We start from the raw sequence: 22,467 nt of genomic DNA on the forward strand, positions 1-22,467 counted from the left end.
GATATCACCGAATTGGGGAGGCATAGGAAGAGACGTGTACAATCCGTGTTCTGTAGCTAGTATAAGCTAGCTCCACCATACGGGTTCTAGTTGATAGGGTAGTGGTAAGATTTACTGGGGGAAAAAAGTGCAGCTCACATATTAAGCATCAGTAAATGGTAGCTCTCACAGTTATGATTATTTCGAGCCTAATGAGATCCCCCTTCTCGCTTGAGAGAGTTCTTCAACAAGTTCCTCCTCATTATGTGTTTCCTTGCATCTGAACATAAAGTTCCCAGTACTATCAAAGGACCCATAAAGCAATGTGATCCCATTCACTGACTTATTCCATATAATAATTGGCTTGCTGCACATTATAATTAAAATAAAAACTTAAATACCTTGATGCCTTAGGGGATATAGTAAAGAAGTGTTAATGTATTTGCCTCACAGATTTCATAATTTGATGAATATTAAGTGTTTTGAGGGTTGAATATAAAATTATTTTAGGGGTATTTTTAGTCTTGTCATCATTAATTACCTTCTGCTATTGATAGAAACAGCTGGGGAATATTAAAAATTTCCATTTATAGTTATGATGTAATGAACAACATATGCCTAATTCAGTTCATCGTGGCTTGGCATGCATGTTTAAAGCCAATAAAACAAGTAATTGTACTAATGTCTTTATGGATGTGGCTTAATGGTTTACTTACATTGCTTTGACATTTTGTTCATGGGGATTTGAAGAATGTTAATTGTCGTCGTTGTGCACGTTTTGAAAAAAGCACTGGAGTCGTCTCAGTGTCCTCCGTGGGATACCTTCTCTTCTGTGTGTAATCTTTTCCCAGTGAACTGAAGGCAGGTCACAAAACACATGCATTGTTTTCCCATTAAAGATAATCTGATAATTTCTATATTCTTCCCTTTTTCTGCCTACCCATTCAACTGAGCAGTTGGGTTTTTTTTTTTAATGTTTTCAGTTTTAAAGCTAAAAGTCTCAAATATTACTGCTGGCCCACAGTCATGAACACTTGAAATACAGAATTGGGGTCTTTTATCTCTGGTGTTCTATTTATGTGTCATGGAGGGCAAGCCTGGGCTTGATCTTAAGCATGTGTAATAAAGGGTACAGGGGTTCTTTCTGTAGGGCTAGTATTCATTTCTAAGGCCAGTTGGACATGATAGGATCAATTAATTAGTAAATAAAATTTGCATCACATCCTCAACATTTGCTGTAACAAAGAATACAAGCTATTGGAACATCATTGCTACATTGTTAGAGTATCTTTTTGCGTTTTATGTGTTAAAGCAGTGGGTAATCAAGGTGATGCAATAAGGATGTGTAGGAAGGGATATATTAATGCCAGTGCTGGGACAGGTCAGAAAGCTGTAAATAAACTAAGTACAGTCAAATACTGTATTTTTTTTTCATGATGTTCAGGATTTCTAATTATATACCTTAAAAATAAAAATTAAAAAAAAAAAAAAAAACAACCTCCATTACCTCCCTGAAAAAGATCTTATTTCTGGTTAGCTCTACTCCCAGCTCCCATTATAAGCCATCTAACTATTTGGTTTGATTATCCAAATTGTATAATGTTATATTTATTAAGAATGTAGTTATCATGTTAAAGGTGAACAGACAGCTATTGAATTATAGTAGCTAACGTTCATTGAACACCATGTGCCAGGCCCTCTTCTAGGAGTGTCGCTTATGTTAACTCCTTTAATCCTCCCAACAGTTCTGAGTATCAGGTGAGGAAGTGGAGGCTGAGAGAGTTTAAGTCGACCAAGGTCACAGAGCTATTTAATGGCAGAGGCAGGATTTGAACTTGGTGGGCCTTGTGCCAGTCCTGCAGTGCTTAACTCTGACACTCCACTGCACCTTATAGAGAGTACTGAAATGTAAAGTAGACATGATCTATGTCTTTTAAATGCCATAGTTAACTCCTGGTAGCCTGGAAGGGGATTTAAAGATTTCCAAAGAGACTGCCAAACTAGGTAGTTGTGTGAAACATTTACTATGTTGTAAATGAGGCAGAAATATCAGTGAAGCCTAACTAGAGATAAATGTAGAAATTTAACCCAAAACCTCTGCAGAGCCTCAAAGATGTGGCTTTCCCCCCAACCTCCTTCCCTGGTGACTTGTTTTCCTGGAGTAGAACACTGATTAGCATATTTTATTTCTGCTGTTAATGCCAAGCTTGTTTGCCACGACTGGATTTGCCTGATTGGTGGCGTTTAGTACAGCGCTTGGCAGTTCTCTGTGGAGCTCTTAGACGTCAGCTGTAAATCATCTGCTCAGCCTCCCTGACTGGGAGCTCTGTACCGCCCACCTGGTGCACTGGGCACCGGCATCCACACACTCGCCATATGCGGGCAGAATCACGCTCAGCCTCTGGGGGCAGCGCTGCAAATTAGAAGGTGAATTCGTAGTGCTCTGGGCAGGCCCTTACGTGTGCAAATCCTGTTCCTTGTAATTGGAATTGTGTTTGTAAATCCCTGTACACCCAGATGACACTGTATTACACCCCTCTCCATTGGATGGAAAGGAAAAGACAATCTGCTTAAAAGACGCTCAGTTAACTTCCTCTAAACACTGTACAGTGTGGGTGGGATTTTTGCAGTCATTGTCTCATGAAATATAATCACAGTCTTTTAGGAAGTGCTCCTTATTACTCAGAAATTTTTTTTTGTAAAATCGACATTCAATAATAGTTTAATTAGTGGTATTTCCCAGCTGTGCAGTCAGTTTTCAGAGAGATCTTGATGTCACCTCTTCTGACATCTTTATAAGGAGCTATATTATTATAATGTAAACCTAACCTTTGCATAGCTCTTATCAATAACATATGTTGGGGCGTGGTAGTGTAGTTACTTGAGTGGGCAAATATACTAGAATAGTTGTTGTTTTTTTTTAAGATTTTATTCATTTATTTGACACAGAGAGATCACAAGTAGGCAGAGCAGCCGGCAGAGAGAAAGGGGGAAGCAGGCTCCCCACTAAGCAGGGAGCCCGATGCGGGGCTTAATCCCAGGACCCTGAGACCATGATCTGAGCTGAAGGCAGAGGCCTAACCCTCTGAGCCATCCAGGCGCCCCACTAGGATAGTTTTTACTAATAACTTTGCTAGGTCCTATTTGAAGGTCTCTGGTCATTAATGATCATTAATGATCATTTTACGGTAACTTTATTTGTTCTTGTGGGGTTTATGTTAGCCAGTGATTCGATTATTAAGGAAAAGTATGGGTGACAATAGGTTACCTAACTTAAAGGTACATATTGCTTTCAAAAATCTTGTGGACTCCTGCATGCAATTTCTAAATGCAAAACTCGAATTTTTTCTAGGACTTTTTGTCAACTTAATTTGTGTGTGTGAGTGTGTGTGAATTCTCTCTCCCCTTCCTGCTGCCCATTCTTCTAATGAACCCCCCATGACTTTATGTGGTTATTATTTACTATATACGTTGTATTTTAGGGAAGTTTGAATTAAAAGTTAATATTTAGAAAATGAGTTACTCTTCTTTAATGGCATCTTAATAAATCATAGCCTTTCTACCTAACACTGAGTCATAGAACACCATCCATACTTTCACAATCACGAACTTATTTTTCTGAGTGAGAACTCTGTAGCTCCTCCTGATTCTCTTCATTTCTTTGAGGCACATTATGGGTTAAATTGAATCTCCCCCAAAAAGATATGTTGAAGTCCTAAATCGTCAATACCACAGAAGGTGACCTTATATGGAAATAGGGTCATTGCACATATAATTAAGTGAAGATGAAATCATACAGGAGTAGGGTGGTTTCCTAATCAGTATGACTGGTGTTCTTATAGGACAACCATAGGAAGACACAGAGACACAGGGAGAATGCCATGTGAGGAGGGAAGGCTGGAATGATGTTCCTATAAGCCAGAGAATGCCTGGGACCACCAGAAGCTAGGGAAGAACCATGGAACATGTTCTCCCTCACAGCCTTCAGAAAGAATTAGCATGTTGGCACCTTGATTTTGGACTTCTAGGCTCCCAAAGTGTGAGACAGTAAATTCCTGTTGTTTTCAGCCATTCAATTTGTGATACTTTGTTATAGCAGCCCTAGTACCATAATACAAGGCATAAAACAATGAATGCAAATCAAAAACCTTTCTAACGCTGCAATTCCAACCCTTTTCATGCCTTGCCTGGTCTCTTGTGTTAATTTTCCAGGCACTGTCCTTGATGTTCTTTGGTCTGTATCCATAACATTTTATACACACTATCATATTTATATTTCTTTCTTTGTATACAGAATTCTGGGACTCACTCCCCATTGTGCCTACAGCAGTACCAATTCTTGACTGAGGCATCCAACGTCTTTCTATTCTGGCCTCCTCAATTGCTCTTCCCGCACTTCCCTTCACAGGCCTGCTGTACATACTCCCATATCCCAGCCCCTCTCACTTCTCCTTAGTTGTGTCAGGATGATCAGCACTCTTCCACTTTGAGAATGCTGTTCCTTTTGGAAGAAAAGAAACAAAAACAAAACAAAACCCAAGATAATTTGGTTTCCCTTACACAATCAGCAATGTCTCAAACATTGCTGTAATAGCTTATTGATTCTCTGTCTTAAGGAGATGAATTTGCTCTCTCTCTCTGTGGGCTTACAAAATAATGTAGGCTTCTCTTATGATACTTAAAGTAATTTACTTTGGATTATCAATATCTTTGCATGAGTCTTTCATTGTATTAAGCCCTCATAGCATCTCTAATGCTTGTTGGCAGAAATCTGGCATCCTCATGCTAGATCATAATTCTGTAGCACACCCAGAAACACACTGCTAGTTGCACACTTCTGCTGGGCTCCTCCTGGCATGTTCCCCTTCATTCCCTTGAAGAATATAACAATGGACTCAAATCAAAGCCTTTTGTCTTATTCTCGTCACTATTGTTATCTCCTGACTGACCATGGGGGATAACATAAAAATTTGACAGTTCTCTTATCTCAGAAAGTCACAAGGAAGATGATTCTTTCACATCAAATCTCTTAATCTCTTGCTTCCCTCCCTTTAGAAGTCTCTAAAGGGAGTCTCCCTTCCCTTTAGAAGTCTCTAAACCAAACATAGAATTCCTCTATTAGTAAAATTTTTGAGCATACATGTGTAATTAAATATGTCTGTTTATTTACTTTTAATTTACAAGTTCAATACATATATTCTGTACTTACATACATTGTATATTATAGGACATATAAATTTGACAATAAAATATAAAAGTTCTAATATTTTCTTCCCAACTGTAGAAATGTGTATATGAATTTTTTAAAAATATATTTGGGGTGTCTTTTCAGTTAGAAACTGTAGGTAAAATAATTTCAAATCTAAAATTAAATTTGTTTCATGCCACTGGGTGACTCAGTCAGTTAAGTGTCTGACTCCTGATTTCAGCTTAGGTCATGATCTCCAGGTCATTAGATTGAACCCTGCATGTAAGGACATCATAGTTCACTGTGACTAATGATGCCATCTCAAGAAAGTCATAGACAACAGAATTTAAAAGATGTAAGAAGATGGGGCACTCCATCAGTTAAGCATCCAACTCTGTATATCTGCTCAAGTCATGATCTCAGGGTTTTGAGATTAAGGCCTGCACTGGGCTCCACACTGGGCATGGAGCCTGCTTAAGATTTTCTCTCCCCCACCCCACCCCCGGGAGTGCTCACACTCTATAAATGAATAATGAATGAATGAATGAATGAATGAAAGTAGTGTACATATTTTCCTGTGATTTGTCTTTTAAAATGTATTGATATTTTATCTGATTTGGAATCACATGAGCTAAAAACATGAAATATGTTTCATTGTCAGAATTCATTCATTGCCAATGTTTTCTTGTGGTGCTTAAGCTGCTACCATAATATAAATAGATAAACTGTTTGCAATAATTATGACATTATACATGTATAAACTGTATTTTTGTATTATATGTGATTTAACATTTTAAAATTTATTACTTTTATAAGAAAATAAAGACTAGAGTTATTGAATCAATGCCTTTACCAGAAAAAAAAAATCATTGATTTTGTAAGTCACTGGGGATATGGATAGAAATTTAGGGATGCTAAAAAGAAGTTTTAGTGATGTAATAGCCAGCATTTATGTAGTATAATTATTATGTGCTGGTTTTTGTTCTAGACACCTTACATACATTAACTGGGGAACCCAGTGGGGTGGTTACTATTGTTTTCCATATTTCACATATGAGAAAATTACACTCATCACAGTTTTCCTTTGACGGATGTAAGATAAACAGATTGTTGTTCTTTTTGAAAGTAGGAAATGTCACAGAAAAGAGGAAAGCAGACTTAGCAGTCTGTTCATCCATTTAGCAAACAATTACTGAGTGATGCTGTGAAAATCAATAGGATCAAATCACTTCTTTTAAGAAATTTACAATCTAGTGAAGGAACTAGAAGTAAATGAACTGTGATAAGAGTTATTATATTAAAAGGATGTATTAATCAGAGAAATTCAGTTTTGCTATGGTAAGAAATTAACCCCCAAATTGCAGCTTAATTCAACAGCTCTATATAAGCCAGAGACTCTAGGGTAGTTGCCCTCCATGCAGGAACTCAGCAATCTAAGGTATTTCCATACTGTGACTATGCAATCTTTGTGCATGGCTTCTTTTGCCATCAAGGCGAGAGAATACAGGAACCCAGAGAACTCACTCTATTCTGTGTTTCAACTAGGAAAGAGTATGCATCATTTCTGCTTGTATCCCATTGGTCAAAATTATTCACACAGCCCTTTTGAACTACAGAGAGCCTAGAGAGTGTGGGGGAGCCTATGACTGCTTGGAGGACAATAAATGCCTTGACCAAAAGGTATGTATAGTTAATTGGAGAAGAAGAGAGTTGGGCAAGAGTTTGTATTCTACAGGAAGTCAAGTGGAAAGTGGCAGGAGAAGTCATGAAGCCATTACAGAAGCTGGTGAAGGTAATTGAGAAATACAAAACCTAAGGTTCTGGAAAGAAGCTGGAGGAAGGCTCTTCAGTACCACGGAGAGCTCCTGCCATGTAAATGGCTGTGTTACCACATGATGTCAATAGTAACACCTTTATTCAGCAGCATTTCATTCCATAAACATCTATCATGTGCCTGTCATAGATTTGGTGTGTAAAAAATTCATAACACAAATTTAACAGTCTAATGAGGAAGACAAGTAACTCTCTGTAATGCAATGAGTAGGTTCAATAACAGCACAATTCTCTGGGTATTATGAGAGCATGGAGCTGTTCCTAATGTTAATCTGCGGTACAGGAAGAAATTCTACAGGGGAACTTCATGGAGGAGATGATTTATGATCTCACATGCGTATTAAGTGATGAATAAGGGTTTAGACATGTGAGAGGAAGAAAGGGTACTTAGGCCAGGGGTCAGGAAATTTTTCTGTAAGTGGCTTTTTAGATCATGATGATAGGTCTCTATTACATATTTTTCTTTTTGTTTTACAACTTTTTCAAAATATAAAGCTCATTCTTAGCTCAGTGGTAATACAAACACAGGCCATGGTCCAGATTTGAACCATGGGCCAATAGTTTGCTGACTCCTAGTCTAGGCAGAGAGAACAAGAGCAAAACTAGAGGTGTGTGCATACAGCTTTATACAATTTAGTCTTGATGGAATGTGAAGTGTGAGTAAGAGTCATGATAAATGAGTCCAGAGAAATAGGGGGGGCAGAATGTTACCTTGAGGAACTTAGGCCTCCTTCTGTAAGTGTGGATTGCTGTTGAAGGATGTAAATCAGTGGAATGATAAAATCAGATTTGCATTTTACAAAGAGACCAAGAGTTAGCCTGAAGAAGCAAAACTGAACTCAAAGAGACCAATTAGGGAGTTGTTGGTACTGGTCAAAAAAGAGATAACGAAAGCCTGAAATAAGGCCATAGTAGGAAAATTAGGTAAGAGGGGGCTGAGTTGAGAAAATTTGAGGTAACATTGAAAGGACTTTCTAATTGGTTGATAGGTTGGGGGAAAGGTCAATAAAAACTCCAAGACTAGATAGATAGTGTTCTTTAACTGAGCTAATAAAATTATGCTAACTCACTGATGTTCCTTCTTTAGCAGGAACTCTGATTGTTAAGAGGATGTCTGCCATTTGTTGCAGATTTATGCCATCCAGAGTCAGAAAGCAGAGGCACATTATCTGTTCTGATGTGATTCCTTGGGAAATCTGTTAGGCTTCCAGGAAGGGTATGGGGAGTCTTTGCTCTGTTCTATCAAATAGATTCGGTGCTATAAGCAATATCTTTCCTGTGACAGAATGCTCACTCAAGGTAAGGGATAAGGAACCCAATGTGTACATTCATGGACATAGTCCTAAAAATCATGGTTGTTTAAAGCTATCAGTTATTTTAGCTATTTTGGTATCAGAACTTCATAGAGTCTGAACTTGCTCTGTGGTAGACATAGGCCATCTATGATTATCCAACATTTTTATAAAGTTTCCCATGTTGTGAGTACCACCATTCCAAAATAGAATTCCCACACTTCCTCTGTAGGGGTGAAGGCATGTAACTTAGTTTCCTCCTGCTATCTAGAACAACCCTCGTGAGACTTGGATACAAAAGAGTGTAGTATGAGCTGGGGACTGAGCATGGGAATCCATATTCCATCAAGTACAGTCATGGAAAGTTCTTATTTTTTTTTTTTTTTTTGAGAATAGCTGAGGTGAATGTTCTGTTATTTTAGTCCATATATGGTTGATGTCAAGGAGCGGGCGGTGTCAGCTATTGTTTTATGTTGGCCCGGTCCTGTGGACTTAACTCCTTGCTGGGCGGCATCCAGGTTTATTTCTGGGTATCTCCCAGAGAAGCTGCCTCATCTCACTCAACATTCCTTTAATTAGCTAGATTGTATTCGGTGGTTAAAACTGAGGTATCAGTAGTATATCCAGAGCCTCAGTGATATTGTATTTTATATAAAATAGAAATAACATATGATCCAGCAATAACACTTATGGGTAGATTCCCAGAGGACTTTAAATCAGAATTTGAAGAGATATCTGCATTTTCATGTTCACTGCAGCATACTTCCCAATAGCCAAGGAATGGAAACAACCTAAATGTCCATCAACGGAAGAATGGATAAAAAGAATATGCTATATACTTACAGTGCAGTATGCCATATGTGACAACATGGGTGAACCTAGACCACAGTATGCCAATTGAAATAAACGAGTTACAGAAGGACAAATTCTGCATGATTCTATTTATATGTGGTATCTAAAATAGTCAAAGTCATGAAAGCAGAGACTTGAATGCTGGTTGCCTGGGGCTGGGGGGAAAGATGAAATGGAGAATTGCTATTCCAATGGTCTCAGGTTTCATTTATGCAGGATGTTCTGTTTTGTTAAGAAAGCCTTGCCTCCGAGGCTCTTTTCAACCTCCTACATGGGCTTGGGTTTATATCTCTGAAGCGACTTCCTCTTTGGTCTTTTCTTTCCTGCCAATGTGTAAAATCTGACTTCTAGCCTGAAAGTTGTACCGTGAATCCAACATACACCAGGGCAAGTCAAAGGAGCAGGCAGCAGGTAGGGAGGCAAAATAGAGTTCTGCACAGGTAGTCAGTGTGGTGCGGTCAGTTTGCAAAGTCTGGGGGCAGACAGTATGTGGCGATTCCCTGCCAGCAGCAGAGGTTAATGGGAGAGGGGAGGTGGTATGCAGTGTTAGGAGTGGGGGCAATGGAGGTATACTTTGAACCAGTGGATCAGAGAACTTCAGTTAGTGCAAACTTTTGCACTTTAGCTCTTTGGAAAAGTTGCTGCTCTGTCAAACTCAGTGGCCACATAGACCTAAGGATAACTGAATGGCTTTGACCTTTAGGGGAGTGCTTTTGACCTAAAGATGTCTCACTCACATCCATATCTCATTCAGAGATGTGCCTCCCAAGAGGACAAAGAGTATCCAATAATTCTCTGATGAGAAATTAAGGGGTTTGGATGGGGTGAGGGGGATGGAGGAGGAGCACCTAAAATTGTACCTGGAGAAAGGGGTCCTCTTCCTGCTTACTCTCAGATGGTTTGCTCTCCATCATTCAGTTTGGACAGAATTTCCTTTGGATCAGGATTGGGGTCTGTCCCAGAATTGAGGTACTTCCATGTAAGGATACAGGCAGGGGAGAAGCCAGGGCACAGTGTAAAGTAGAAGATGTGTTCAAGTGTCATTCCCTAGCTCTGTTATCCTTGCAAGTCACTTAAAATCACTAGTTCTGGATAATTCTCCTTGGTCTCCAAAATGGGAATGATAATATTCAACACATATAGTGCTAACTCTGTGCTGTGTACTCATTCAGTCTTCATGACCAAGCTATTACTACCATCTCCGTTTTCCTGGAGAGGAAACTGAGGAGCAGAGTTTTTGAGTAACCTTCCCAAGGTTCCATAGCTCCTCGGTAGTGGAGCAAAATCTGAGCCCAGGCAGACTGACTCCAGGGTCTGTGCTTTAACCTTTCCTGACGATTGTCCCTCCAGTACTAGTAAGGCAATAATAGGGCTAAAACACTGGGCGCGGAGAAGGCATTCAGCAAATGGCAGGGCTGGAAGAGGACAAGAGAGGGAAGGCAACAGCAGTAATTCTCATCTTTGTAATGGCAGTGAGTGAGGAAAGAATCAGGTTGACTTAAAAGAACATCTTTTTGTGTAATTGACAAGAAGAGTGGAAATAGCATGAATTCTCATACGTTTTCTAACTTATGCCCATAGACACACAGTTTTAAAAGGTTTTCATGCTTTTTTGCGTCTAGACTTACGCCTGAAACCAAATGCCTTTAAATCAATGTTTTAAAAATGAAACAATACCCAGTGTGTATATAGGTGAGCGTGTGTGCATGAACTATTCATTATCTAGTAGCACAACTCGAGAGCTGTTCTTTTCATATCCATTTTCATCAGGCTGGTGCTTCACAGATAAGCTGCAATAAGGATGTTTTCAGAAAGTTCTGTGATGACTTTTCAGCCTGTAAAATCATGTTACCTTTGTTGAAATGTTTGAGTATATTGACTTAGTGAAGAAGGCAAATAATAGACAAGTCAAATTCTGTAAGTAAACAGTTACTCGTATTCAAATCAAATGAAAAGATTTAAAAAATGACTAAGAGGAACTCCATAATCCATTTTCCCTATTCACTTACAATACAACACTAACTTTCCAAACCAGATTTGCAGAAGGGTCTGTTTTTTTTTTTTTAATTAACTGATTGAAGCCTTTAGATACCCCTTTTAAGGAAAGAGCAAATGATAAAAATTAAATGAATTAGAAATCACCTTAAATATTTGTCTTATCTTCCGCTCTTCATGTAGACATAAGTTAATAGATTACTAAAACTTCTTGACACAACAACATTCTATGTACTTTCTGAAAGTGTTTGAAATGGTAAAATAATATTTCTTTTAACTTTTCATCATTTTTATATATACAGCCTACATTTTTCACGAACAAAAAATTGTAATACTAAGGTACTTGCTGTTTCCTTGGCAGTGTCTCATCCACAGATATCGTAGTGCTTGAAATCTGTGAAAAATAAACCAGTTTAAACCAGGGCAAGTTTCTACCCACTTTCACACTAACCATGGCAAATCACACACGAAATAGATTTGAGTTATCCACATCTTTAATCTACAAAATATGGAATAAACCCAACACGAATGTGTAACTTTTCCACTACATTGGTTATTTTGAGTAATAAAGTCTTCAGTGTGCTTCTTAGAAGTGAATGGCCTACATTTTTATGAGATTATGTGCATTTTGTTGTAGAGATGGAGGAAATTATAGAACTTTTAGTTACAGTTCTGAAGATCCAAGGTGTGCACATTAAAAGCTTAGAAAACTATTCCTTTGGGAAAATAGAGTTCATACAAGGTTTAGTCACAAACTTAAAATAACTGAAGACTTGTCAAGGAAAATGACATCCCAGAAGGCAAAGAAATATGTATCACTGTCTTGAAAGGAATCATGGAAGCAACTTTAGAACAATTAAAGACACTGTGAGCCTCATCTTGCAGAAGTATAATGTGGATAAAGGAAACTCTGGGATAGATTTATATCCTTTAACCACGGTGATCATTAAGAAGACAAATATGAGATATTTTTACACTAGATATCCAGTGGTTTGAAAGCCTTGATGAATTTTTTTTTTTATTTATCTATTTGACAGACAGAGATCACAAGTAGGCAGAGAGGCAGGCAGAGAGAGAGGCGAAAGCAGGCTCCCTGCTGAGCAGAGAGCCCGATGCGGGGCTCGATCCCAGGACCCTGGGACCATGACCTGGGCCGAAGGCAGTGGCTTAACCCACTGAGCTACCCAGGTGCCCCTGCCTTGATGAATTTAAAACACCCATACTATGTCAAAGAGTTGTACTGACTCTTTCTAATACAGAAAGTATGGCTAGATTGTGAATATTCTATTTTTCAAGTGTATATACACAATATTCAAAAGGAAAATATGTTTATAACATGGATGCTTTAAGATCTTGCTAGACAAGTTATCAATTTGTAAAACTTCAGAGTTTGAAATTATACTTTACTTTCTTTACCCAAAGTTAGGTCAGGAAAGCCATACTTCTTGAAGTGCTTATTGTCTCTCAGAGTCCATAATGTACTTGGAAAAGTACAGCTTTCTTCTCTGAGGAAGAAGTTCCACATGAACAGTTTTTTGCATGAGAATTTACATGTACATACAGCAAGGAAATAAAATTTTTATTATTACTGTGGCACACACATATACATTTAATAAGTATATATATATCCCTGAGATACATGTAATTAAGTTCTATTGCAGATCTGATTTTCCCTTTTCCTAGTAATATTAAAAACTCAATATATGTCCTATTATCCAGCATGCAGCAGGGAAAGCACCATCGTAGACTTAAATTCATTATCAAATTCAAATTTCAGTTGTCCCAAGAATAGGTTCCCGAATCACCTACGTTAATTAGATGGTATATGACTTTCATGACACAAGCCATTAAGATCACTGTGGCGGAGGCAGTAAATTGTTGTTTCATAGAACTCTAGAATCTGAGTCTGACTGCCCTCTTCTTTGTACTCATTTTATATTTGCACCTCTGCTCATTATGTCTGCCTTTGAGAGATGTCCTTCCATATTTTCTTCTATTCATTTAGATTGTACTCAGAGAGCTATGGCACTGAAGGGGGTCTTAGTGATCACGGACCAGCAGTTTACAGATGTCAGAAACGAAGCTTGAGAGAGGGGGTACCCTGACAAGGTCATTCAGCTGTGTGTGGCAGAGTGAGGGGATGGTCTCTTGATTATACCCTGCTGTCTCATGTGAATAAAAACAAATATGGGAAATCATGGCTTTTCTCTCAAGACTCTGCTCCAGCCTCCCTCTTCAATAGTGCCATTTATGACTGGATTGCAAGGGCACTGGTCTGAACCCACACTACACTCTCCACTTTCTCTATGACCAGGAGCACATTCTTTTATCTGCATTGTCTCAGGGTCCTCACAGGTAAAATGGAGAAACTAACAGCTCCTACCTCACGGGGTTCTTAAGAGCCTCAAATAAGTTAATATTCATGAAATGCTTATAATAGCACTAAGCCATACTAAGTGCTCAATTAAGTATTATCATAACCGTTATTGCAATTGTTTCTATTAGTCACTCTTCTCCTATTTCATAACTCTTCACAAATACAACTTCATTTAGCCCTACTTATTTTCTGGGTATTTTATTTAGAATGTCGTTTTCTCCAGTTTTCTCTTTCCAGCTCAAGTCATTTCAGGATAGGGACCACGGCCTGTGTTTCTTCTGTGCACCTCCACGGGGCCTAACAGAATGTTTGAGCCCAACTGGGTATTCTGTAAATACTGTTATTTCCTGCTGGTTGATATTAAGATGAACAGATTGCTAATAGTTGCAGCTCTGACCAACTTTTAGATATTTTCAAAGAAAATGCCAGTTAAAATGGGGAGGGCACGTATTCCATGGAGCACTGGGTGTGGTGCAAAAACAATGAATACTGTTACACTGAAAGGAAAAAAAAATGTGGTAACCAAGATATGGAAGCAACTCGAATGTCCATCCACAGATGAATGCATAAAAAATTTATTATCATATATTGTATATATATGATAGAATGTTAGCCGCAAAAAAAGAATGAGATCTTGCACCTTGCAACAACATGAATGGACTTAGAAGTTATAATGCTAACTGATAAGTCTGACAAAGACAATTACCATATGGTTCCATAATATATGGAATTTAAGAAGCAAAACAAACAGAAGGGAAAACCAGATTCTTAAATACAGAGGACAAATTGGTGGTTGGCAGAGGGAGGTGAGTGGGGGAATGAGTGAAATAGATAAAGGGTATTAAAATTACCCTTGTGAAAAAAAAAATTACCCTTGTGATCAGCATGGAGTAATGTATTGGATTATCGAGTCATTATACACCTGGAACTAATATAACACTGTATGGTAATTATACTTCAATTAAAAACAAAAAGAAAATGTGAAAGCAGTAGAGTAGGTTAGGGCTCTTTGTTAAAAAAGCAAAGACCACTGCACACTCCTAGTATTTGAAGGTATGTAATAAGGCCCTCAGAATACATGTTTGGGTGGTTCTAGGAATAGTGGGTAAAGGACTGAATATTTTGCATTACTATCAGGGACACATTTTTTGCATGTTCTTGACTACACATTGAAATTGCTTGGTGAGCTTCTGAAACTCCCAGTATCCAGGCTTTATCCCCACCCAGTTAACTCAGAATCTCTAGGAACCAGTAGAGTAGTTATCCCATCTCTTCAGATGATGCCATTGTGCAACCTTGTTGGGGGAACTACTGTGCCAGACAGCTGGATGGCAAGAATGTTGTTCTGTGGCAAATTTACCCAGAGTGGGGTGTGTCATAATTACAACAGCATAGCTATTTTATAAAATGTTGTGAAGTAATATGCAGCCTAGACATTGACTCACTTTCCAGGAGGGGTTCTGAAGAATAGGGAGCTACTTGAATGTGAATTCTGTTACCAAGGCTGTGAAACCCTGAAGCCTTATTTGTTTGATTCATTTCCCTTCCCACATGATTGTGGCTGGAATACTTGTATTTTTTTGGTCAGGCTTTTTGGTCAGATGTATCATTTTCCACACACACGCAGGCTTTCTGCTTTATGCCCAGAGTCGAGTGGCAATTCCTGAGTCATGGCTTTTGAGTCTCCTACAGCACTCTATGATTTCCCAGGGGAGTCTTTTATCCTCCCTAACCTTGTGGTTTCTCTGGCTTGATGAATTTTGTCTCAAGATGTAGCTTAAAAAAAATAAAAACTTGCATGAGAAAAAAGGCACCATTAGGCTATGTCAAAATACAGACCTGTTTTTCTCTTTATCTAGTATGACCCATTCCTTTATTCTAGAAGATTCTGTTTCACTAGGTAATATAACATATGTGATATCTTTTCTGTTGCTTTTAATGTTTTTAGTTAAGTCATTCTTGTATTGATTCAGAAAAAAACATTTCTTGACTATATGTGATGTGTCAGACATTAAGATAGTTGCTTGGAATATAGCAGTTAAAGACCTACCCCTTTGTAGGTCAAGTGCTATGATGAAGCAGGTATGAACTGTTATGATGATGTGTAGAAAGGGTACCTGTGCAAACATAGTGGGGACTCTACTCAATGTATTGGATCATTTCATTCTCACAATAACTTTGGGGTGAAGAGGACATGGTATTTCCATTTTATAGACAAGAAAATTGGGTTTCACAGTTAGTCATTTGCCTAAGTTCATGAAGTCTGGAAGTGAATTTTTTGTCTAATTGCTCATTCCTGGCAATACTTTTATTAATATTACTATTAATAAAATTTGGTTTTGGAGCATTTTAGGTCACAGCAAAACTGAATGGAAAGTATAGACAATTCCCATATGCTCCCCTTCCCCCGACAACTCCCCACTATTGTCGGCTTCCTGAACTACAGTGATACATTTGTTACAACAAATTAACCTACACTGACACATCATTATCACTCGGAGTCCCTAGTTCACATGAGGATTCACTCTTAATGTTGTGCATTCTTTGTGTTTTAACAAATATATAGTGACATGTGTCCACTATTGTAGTATTAAATGGAATCGTTTCACTGCCCTAAAAATCCTTTATGTTCTGCCTTTTCATCCTTGCCTCCCTCCTAACCCCTGGCAACTGGGGATGTTTTTACTGTCTCCATAGTTTTGCCTTTTCCAGAATGTCGTAGAGCTGGAATCATGCAGTATGTAGTCTTTCCACATTGGCTTCCTTCATTTAGTAAAATGCATTTATTTATCCATGTCTTGTCATGGTTTGGTAGCTCATGGCCTTTTGGCTCTGAATAGATACCCCATTGTTTGGAGTGTCCACAGTTCCATTCCATTCACTTATTGAAGAATAGCTTGGTTACTTCCAATCTGACAAGTATGAATAAGATTTCTATAAACATCCATGTGCAGGTTTTCGTGTGGACAGAAATCTTTAATTTATTTGGGTAAATACTGTGGAGCATGATTGCTGGATCGTACAGTAAGCGTATGTTTATTTCTATAAGAAAATGCCAAATTGTCTTCCAAAGTGGCTGTACCATTCTGTATTCTCACCAGCGATGAACAAGAGTTCTTTTTGTTTACATCCTCACCAGCATTTGGTGTTGTCATTGTTTTGTACTATGGCCATAATAGTTGGGAAGTGGCATTTCATTGTTGTTTTAATTTGCAGTACTCTAATGACCTATGATGTTGAACATCTTTTCATATACTTACTTGTCTTCTGTATATTTTTTGATGAGGTATCTATTCAGGTCTTTTGCCTATTTTTTAAAAATTGAGTTGTTTATTTTCTTAGTGTTGAGTTATTTGTTAATACTTTATATCAGGGTGGTGGGGTTATGGACATTGGGGAGGGTATGTGCTACGGTGAGTGCCAAGAAGTGTGTAAACCTGGCAATTCACAGACCTATACCCCTGGGGCTAATAATACGTTATATGTTAACTTAAAAAAATAAAAAATATTTTATATCAGATGTCAACTAAGAGAATCATCTTAAAAAAAAAAAAAAGCATCTCCAGATAACTCAGCTGGAAGCTGACCTGGCCCTCACAGCTGGGCTCTGGTACTCTCACGTGGAATGTAAACGGTTTTACAGATCAGACATCAGACAATCAACATCAGACAAGGCCACCTTAAACTGATGGCTTGAGCCAAAACCAAGACCACTTTGTAATCAAACCTGCACACAAACAAAAGCAAGAACATGGTGCAAATCACAAAAGTGACCATCCCCCTCTCCATGCTGACTTGAATTTTATCAATCACAACTTTAGGCTGTGTCACTCTTCATGGTCCCATATACAGATTAATAAGGCACTCTGTGATAAAATTGCCCCCACTTTCTGATAGCACCAAATCCAGAAGCAAAACCATGTATCCCTGTAACTTCCCCAGCAAGATTAGGTGGTCCCAGGATGCAGGAATTTCAGTACTAAAATCAGGAAATTCCCAGGACAACTAGATCCCCCTACTGTCTAAAATGACCTACCTTAAGCCCAAAGAGTTTAACAAGCCTTTGCTAATATCCTCTTACTGAGATACTTCCCAGTTCCCAATATAATTTAGTCTTGTTTGCTATAAACACTTCCACTAAGACCACCCTTGTTATACAGTAGGTATGGCCCTGGTGGTCTTTGTTGACGGACAGAGACCAATCAACAAAATCAAAGCCTAGCAACTACGAGAGCAATGAAACTAGTAGATTACCCTGTAACAAAAATGTTTTAAATTAAATTAAAATCCTCCTAACAACAGGACACGAAAAATTGCATAACTTACAGAGCATCCAAACAACATGATGAATCTTAGCATATAAGAAAAATGTCCAGAAAATATTGTTCATGCCATGATAAGAAAGAGCTTGTTTTGTTGTTTTTATGACAGCTTCTCTTCCTTTCTGTCTCTCAGGGATCATGTCTGACCACCAGTTTGGTAACCAGTTTATGTGCAGCGTGGTGGCCTCACATGTGAGTCATCTGCCCACAACCAACCTCAGCTTCATCTGGATCGCTCCACCTGCTGGCACCGGCTGTGTGAATTTCATGTAAGTATCCAAACTGTCTGACCAGTAGGGAAGGCAGATAGACCTCTCACTGGATGACATACAGGCTACGCATTTAAGTATATTAACAGGCTTGACCTTAATTAAAACCACTAATTTTGGTATGAAAAAGAGGTCCAGATCATAAAAAACAAATAACTTGAACAGTTTAGTTTTGCATATTTCTTTAAATTGGATTTTAACTGACAAAATTACACAACAGGAGTAAAAGTATGTGATGAAATCAACACAGTAGGAAAACGAATGCTCGGAAAGTAAGATGGAAACAAATAAAAAAAATGCCGTGAGGCTCCCCATCTGTGTTTTGGAAGAAGATCACAAATCTAGCTTTCGGTTCTCTGGCCATTAATGCCGAGAGAGAAATGTGATCAGTTAGGTGAGGGATGGTGGTGAGAAGTCAGGGAGTCTGTGGAAACTTAATGACCCTCTCATGTGCTTTCATTAAGACGAAGCTGGGGAATGTGGTAAACGATGTCCCAACAGTACCCTTTGATAATAACACTGGGCTGGGAAGCAAAGGCTGTGACTTGCTCCATCTCTCAATGTAATCTCTACCCCTCCCCCTCCCCCAGAATCTCTACTTCTCATACTTCTTAGTCTTCTCTCTTTGTAATCCCATTTTTGACTTTTAACATAATATACTTTGTTTATTTAATTATCTGTAATTTTTATTGTCTGTCTCTTCCAAATGAAATGCAAGTTCCTCGAAAGCAAGAATTTTTTTTTTTCTGTTTTGTTAACTGATTTGCCCCAACTGTCTAGAACAGTCCCTGGCACTCCGTACACACTCACTCAATATTTATTTCATGGAGGAGTAGGCCAAAGGAATAAGGCCAAAGGCAGTTCTGAAACAGTTGTTCTGTGGGCAGTCAAGCAAAAGAGAGCTGGAAGCCATCTTGAATGGTTTTCTGTTCTGAACCTTCTGCTCAGACAACAACATCCCATAAAGCCTGCATACTCTAAAATTTACTACTACCCATCCTTCCCCTTTATTACCATACAGTTCAGGGTCAAGAGCTCCTATGGCTCCCACATCACCGATTATAGACTTTCTGCCTATCCTCTGCGTTACCCAAGCTACAAACATCAGATTAATCCTATCCAGCTGATTGACATTTAATCCTATCATTTCTTCTTCAGAAAGTTTTCATACTTGAACCTTTTCTTTCCAGTACCTTTTGCTAGGATGATTATGGTAGCCTCCTAAGTGATCTCTTCTCCTCCAGCCTGTTTCTCCTCTGGTCCATCCTGGACATTGTCATCTAGCTAGTCTTCCTAAGGCATAACCTTGATTACTCAAAACCTGGATCCCTTACACCTCCTTTCTGAGGACCAGCCTCTTGGCTTGGGTTTGAAGAGTCTTCCCATTCCTGATGTGTATCATCTTCTGTTTTATCTCCTGTGTGCTCATCCTGATCAGGCACAAATTGCAGGACATCCCACAACTCCTTAAACATTTCATGACTTTCTCTTTTTCCATGCTTTCCCCTTAGCCCAAAATGCTTTTCCCCCTCAACTCCAGTTATTAAAGTCCTACACATTTTTTAAGGCCTGTTTAAAATGCCAACTCTTGGGATGCCTGGGTGGCTCAGTCAGTTAAGCTGCTGTTTTCTGCTCAAGTCACGATCCCAGGGTTCTGGGGGTCGAGTCCCTTGCTCGACAGGAAGCCTGCTTCTCTCTCTGCCTCTGCCTGCTTGTGTGTGGTCTCTGTCTCTCTGACAAATAAATAAAATCTTTAAAAAAAATAATAAAATGCCAACTCTTTTATAAAGCTTTCCAAGATATCAACAACAGAAGTGATGTGTACGATCGCATTTTGCTTGTAACTCTGTTGTAATGCTGATTATATTTTACTGTGTACTTACTTGAGTTAATTTCTTGCCTTCGCTATTAGATCAGATTGGACAGGGATATGTTTTTATGTCTTTGTGATTCTCCCCACAGCTGGTACAACACCTCATACATAGATATCACAGAAGATGACCCTTGAATTAAATGATGTTCAGTGTTGTCTTTTCCTTTAGTTTAATAGTGATCTCGGATTCTCACTTTTGGCATGCTCTAACTTATTCGTGTTGGCACCGGAAAGGTAATTTAAATCCTTGCCCTGCGTTACTTCTTCATTTAAGACAAGAATTACTTTTTTAAAAACTAGAACATAAAGTAAATCTGTATCAGCAGCATACAACTGCCTAATTCCAAGTAGATATAGTTTTGAATTGAATCTGTTTAAAATGATATTTGTTGTCTTTGGGCCTCACTGTTCCCAGGGTCCCAAACTCTATTTTCTCCTGAGAAGTAACTTAGGTATTTTTTTTAAAGATTTATTAATTTACTTTAGAGAGAGAGAGAGAGTGCATACGCACCTGAGCAGAGGGAGGGGCAGAGGCAGAGGGAGAGGGAGAGAAGCAGACACCCCGCTGAGCACAGATCCCAACAACGTTATTCTCAGTCTCAGGATGCTGAGATGATGACCTGAGCCAAAATTAAGAGTCAGACACTTAACCAAATGATCCACCCAGGCACCCCATAACTTAGGTTTTTTAAGTCTTAACCCAAGCAATGTTTTCTTAGAAAAATGCTGTTTGGTCAGAAATAATATTTACCAACTGCAAAGAAGTTCATATGCCCTCACTCATATTTCCCAATAAAATTTTGATGATGCAGTTTGCACTTTTTAGCATTTCTTGAAAAGAAAAAGACTTTATTTATCTGTTTGAAAGAGAGCACGAGAGGTGAGGGGGATGAGAAGCAGACTCCTCCTGAATAGGGAGCCCTAAGAGGGCTTGATCTCAGGACCCTGAGATCATGACCTGAGCTGAAGGCAGGTGCTTAACTCGCTGAGCCACCGAGGCATCCCTTAGCATTCTTAATAAGCAGTGAATTCTTCCTCATTGTAAGCCATGACTGTATTGAATGTTACATAGAGTAGCTGCTTCCCATGTGGGCTTTTGTTGACCTCTTTCCCTAATTAGTTTGTGAGAGAGTCCAGGAGCACTAAAGCAATTTATTTGAAATTTTCTGACCCAAGTGTTATAATTTCTTGCCTTCGTTTCTTTCTCCAGTATTTATGATGTGTTCAGTAGAACTCCATGTAAGAGTTAGTATCTGTAATTAGTATGTGCCCAGCAGTACCTGAAGGAGAGTGTTAATGTTCAACAGTAACTTTGGGTATTAAACAAGAATAAAATAACAGAATCTATAGCATTTGAACATAAATATGCCATGATTCTCTCTTTTCAGGCTAATCCCCAAAATTAAAGCTGTCATTTTTTTTTTTTTTTTTTTTTTGAGGGAAAGGAGGAGGGGCAGAGGGAGAGGGAGAGAGAGAATCCTAAGCAGGCTCCATCTCATGCTCCTGAGATCAAGACGTGCCCTGAAATCAGGAGTTGGATACCTAACTGACTGAGACAGCCAGGCACCCCTTAACTGCCCTTTAAATCCCCCAAGGTCAGAGACTATGTCTAGTATTTTTATGTACCTAATAGTTCCCAATGCTAAAACTATGGACAATAGAAGGCCCTCAGTAAGTATTTCCTAATGGCTAATAACAATATCATTGTTTCATTGATCTCCAGATACAGATTTTTTACATTTTGGGAACTCTGAAGTAGAGTTGTATCTTACCTTTGATGGCATCTTAGAATTATAATTGCCAGTCCTAATTTTATCTTTTAAGGTCTTACAACTGATGGCACCTTGGACTTGAAGAAAACCAAGCAATGAATACTGATCATTCACCATGTATCTGGTCTCTCTACAGCTGGCAATTAAATTGACACTGCACCCAGTTTTATAATCTAATGTTAGTACAGCAAATGTATGATGCACACTCTGTGATTTTAAAACCCAGTTTTCTATTTAAAATTCTTTAAAAAACCAAAACAAAACATACTAAGAGTATGGAACGGGGCACCTGGGTGGCTCAGCTGTTAAGTAACTACCTTCGGTTCGGGTCATGATCCCATGGTCCTGGGATCCAGCCCTGCATCGGGCTCCCTGCTTGGCGGGAAGCCTCCTTTTCCCTCTCCTACCCCCTCTGCTTGTGTTCCCTTTCTCGCTGTCGTTCTCTCTCTCTCTCTCTCTCTCTGTCAAATAAATAAATGTTTAAAAACAAAGAATTATGGAACATTTGAACTCAAGTCTAAGACAATTATATAATGTGCTGTGTGTGCTTTTCCTATAGAAGAGTAAGTGGCATATTTGCTGAGTAAATCAGGTTTTATTGATAAACCACTTAACCACATAGTCATTTGGGCCATCTGTTTACATCCTTTCTTGTTAAAAGTAATCAAGTAAGAGACATTGAAGAGAGGATGTCCTGAGGATAAAGTTGCTGGCT

The 22,467-nt window shown here is 38.7% G+C and overlaps 1 protein-coding gene across 2 annotated transcripts in view; it reads left to right on the forward strand.

The window, feature by feature from the left end:
- The window catches only part of LOC111155225 (reelin), a 505,959-nt gene that overhangs the window by 118,553 nt on the left and 364,939 nt on the right, over window positions 1-22,467 (forward strand). For both annotated transcript variants that reach the window (XM_022515343.1, XM_022515345.1), the window contains exon 3: window positions 17,972-18,107. In XM_022515343.1, coding sequence (XP_022371051.1) covers window positions 17,972-18,107 — 136 coding nt within the window. The remainder of the gene's footprint in view (window positions 1-17,971; window positions 18,108-22,467) is intronic.

The sequence above is a fragment of the Enhydra lutris genome, unplaced genomic scaffold (assembly GCF_002288905.1).
Source record: "Enhydra lutris kenyoni isolate GAN:26980312 unplaced genomic scaffold, ASM228890v2 scaffoldscaffold40, whole genome shotgun sequence".
Classification (NCBI taxonomy): Eukaryota; Metazoa; Chordata; class Mammalia; order Carnivora; family Mustelidae; genus Enhydra; species Enhydra lutris.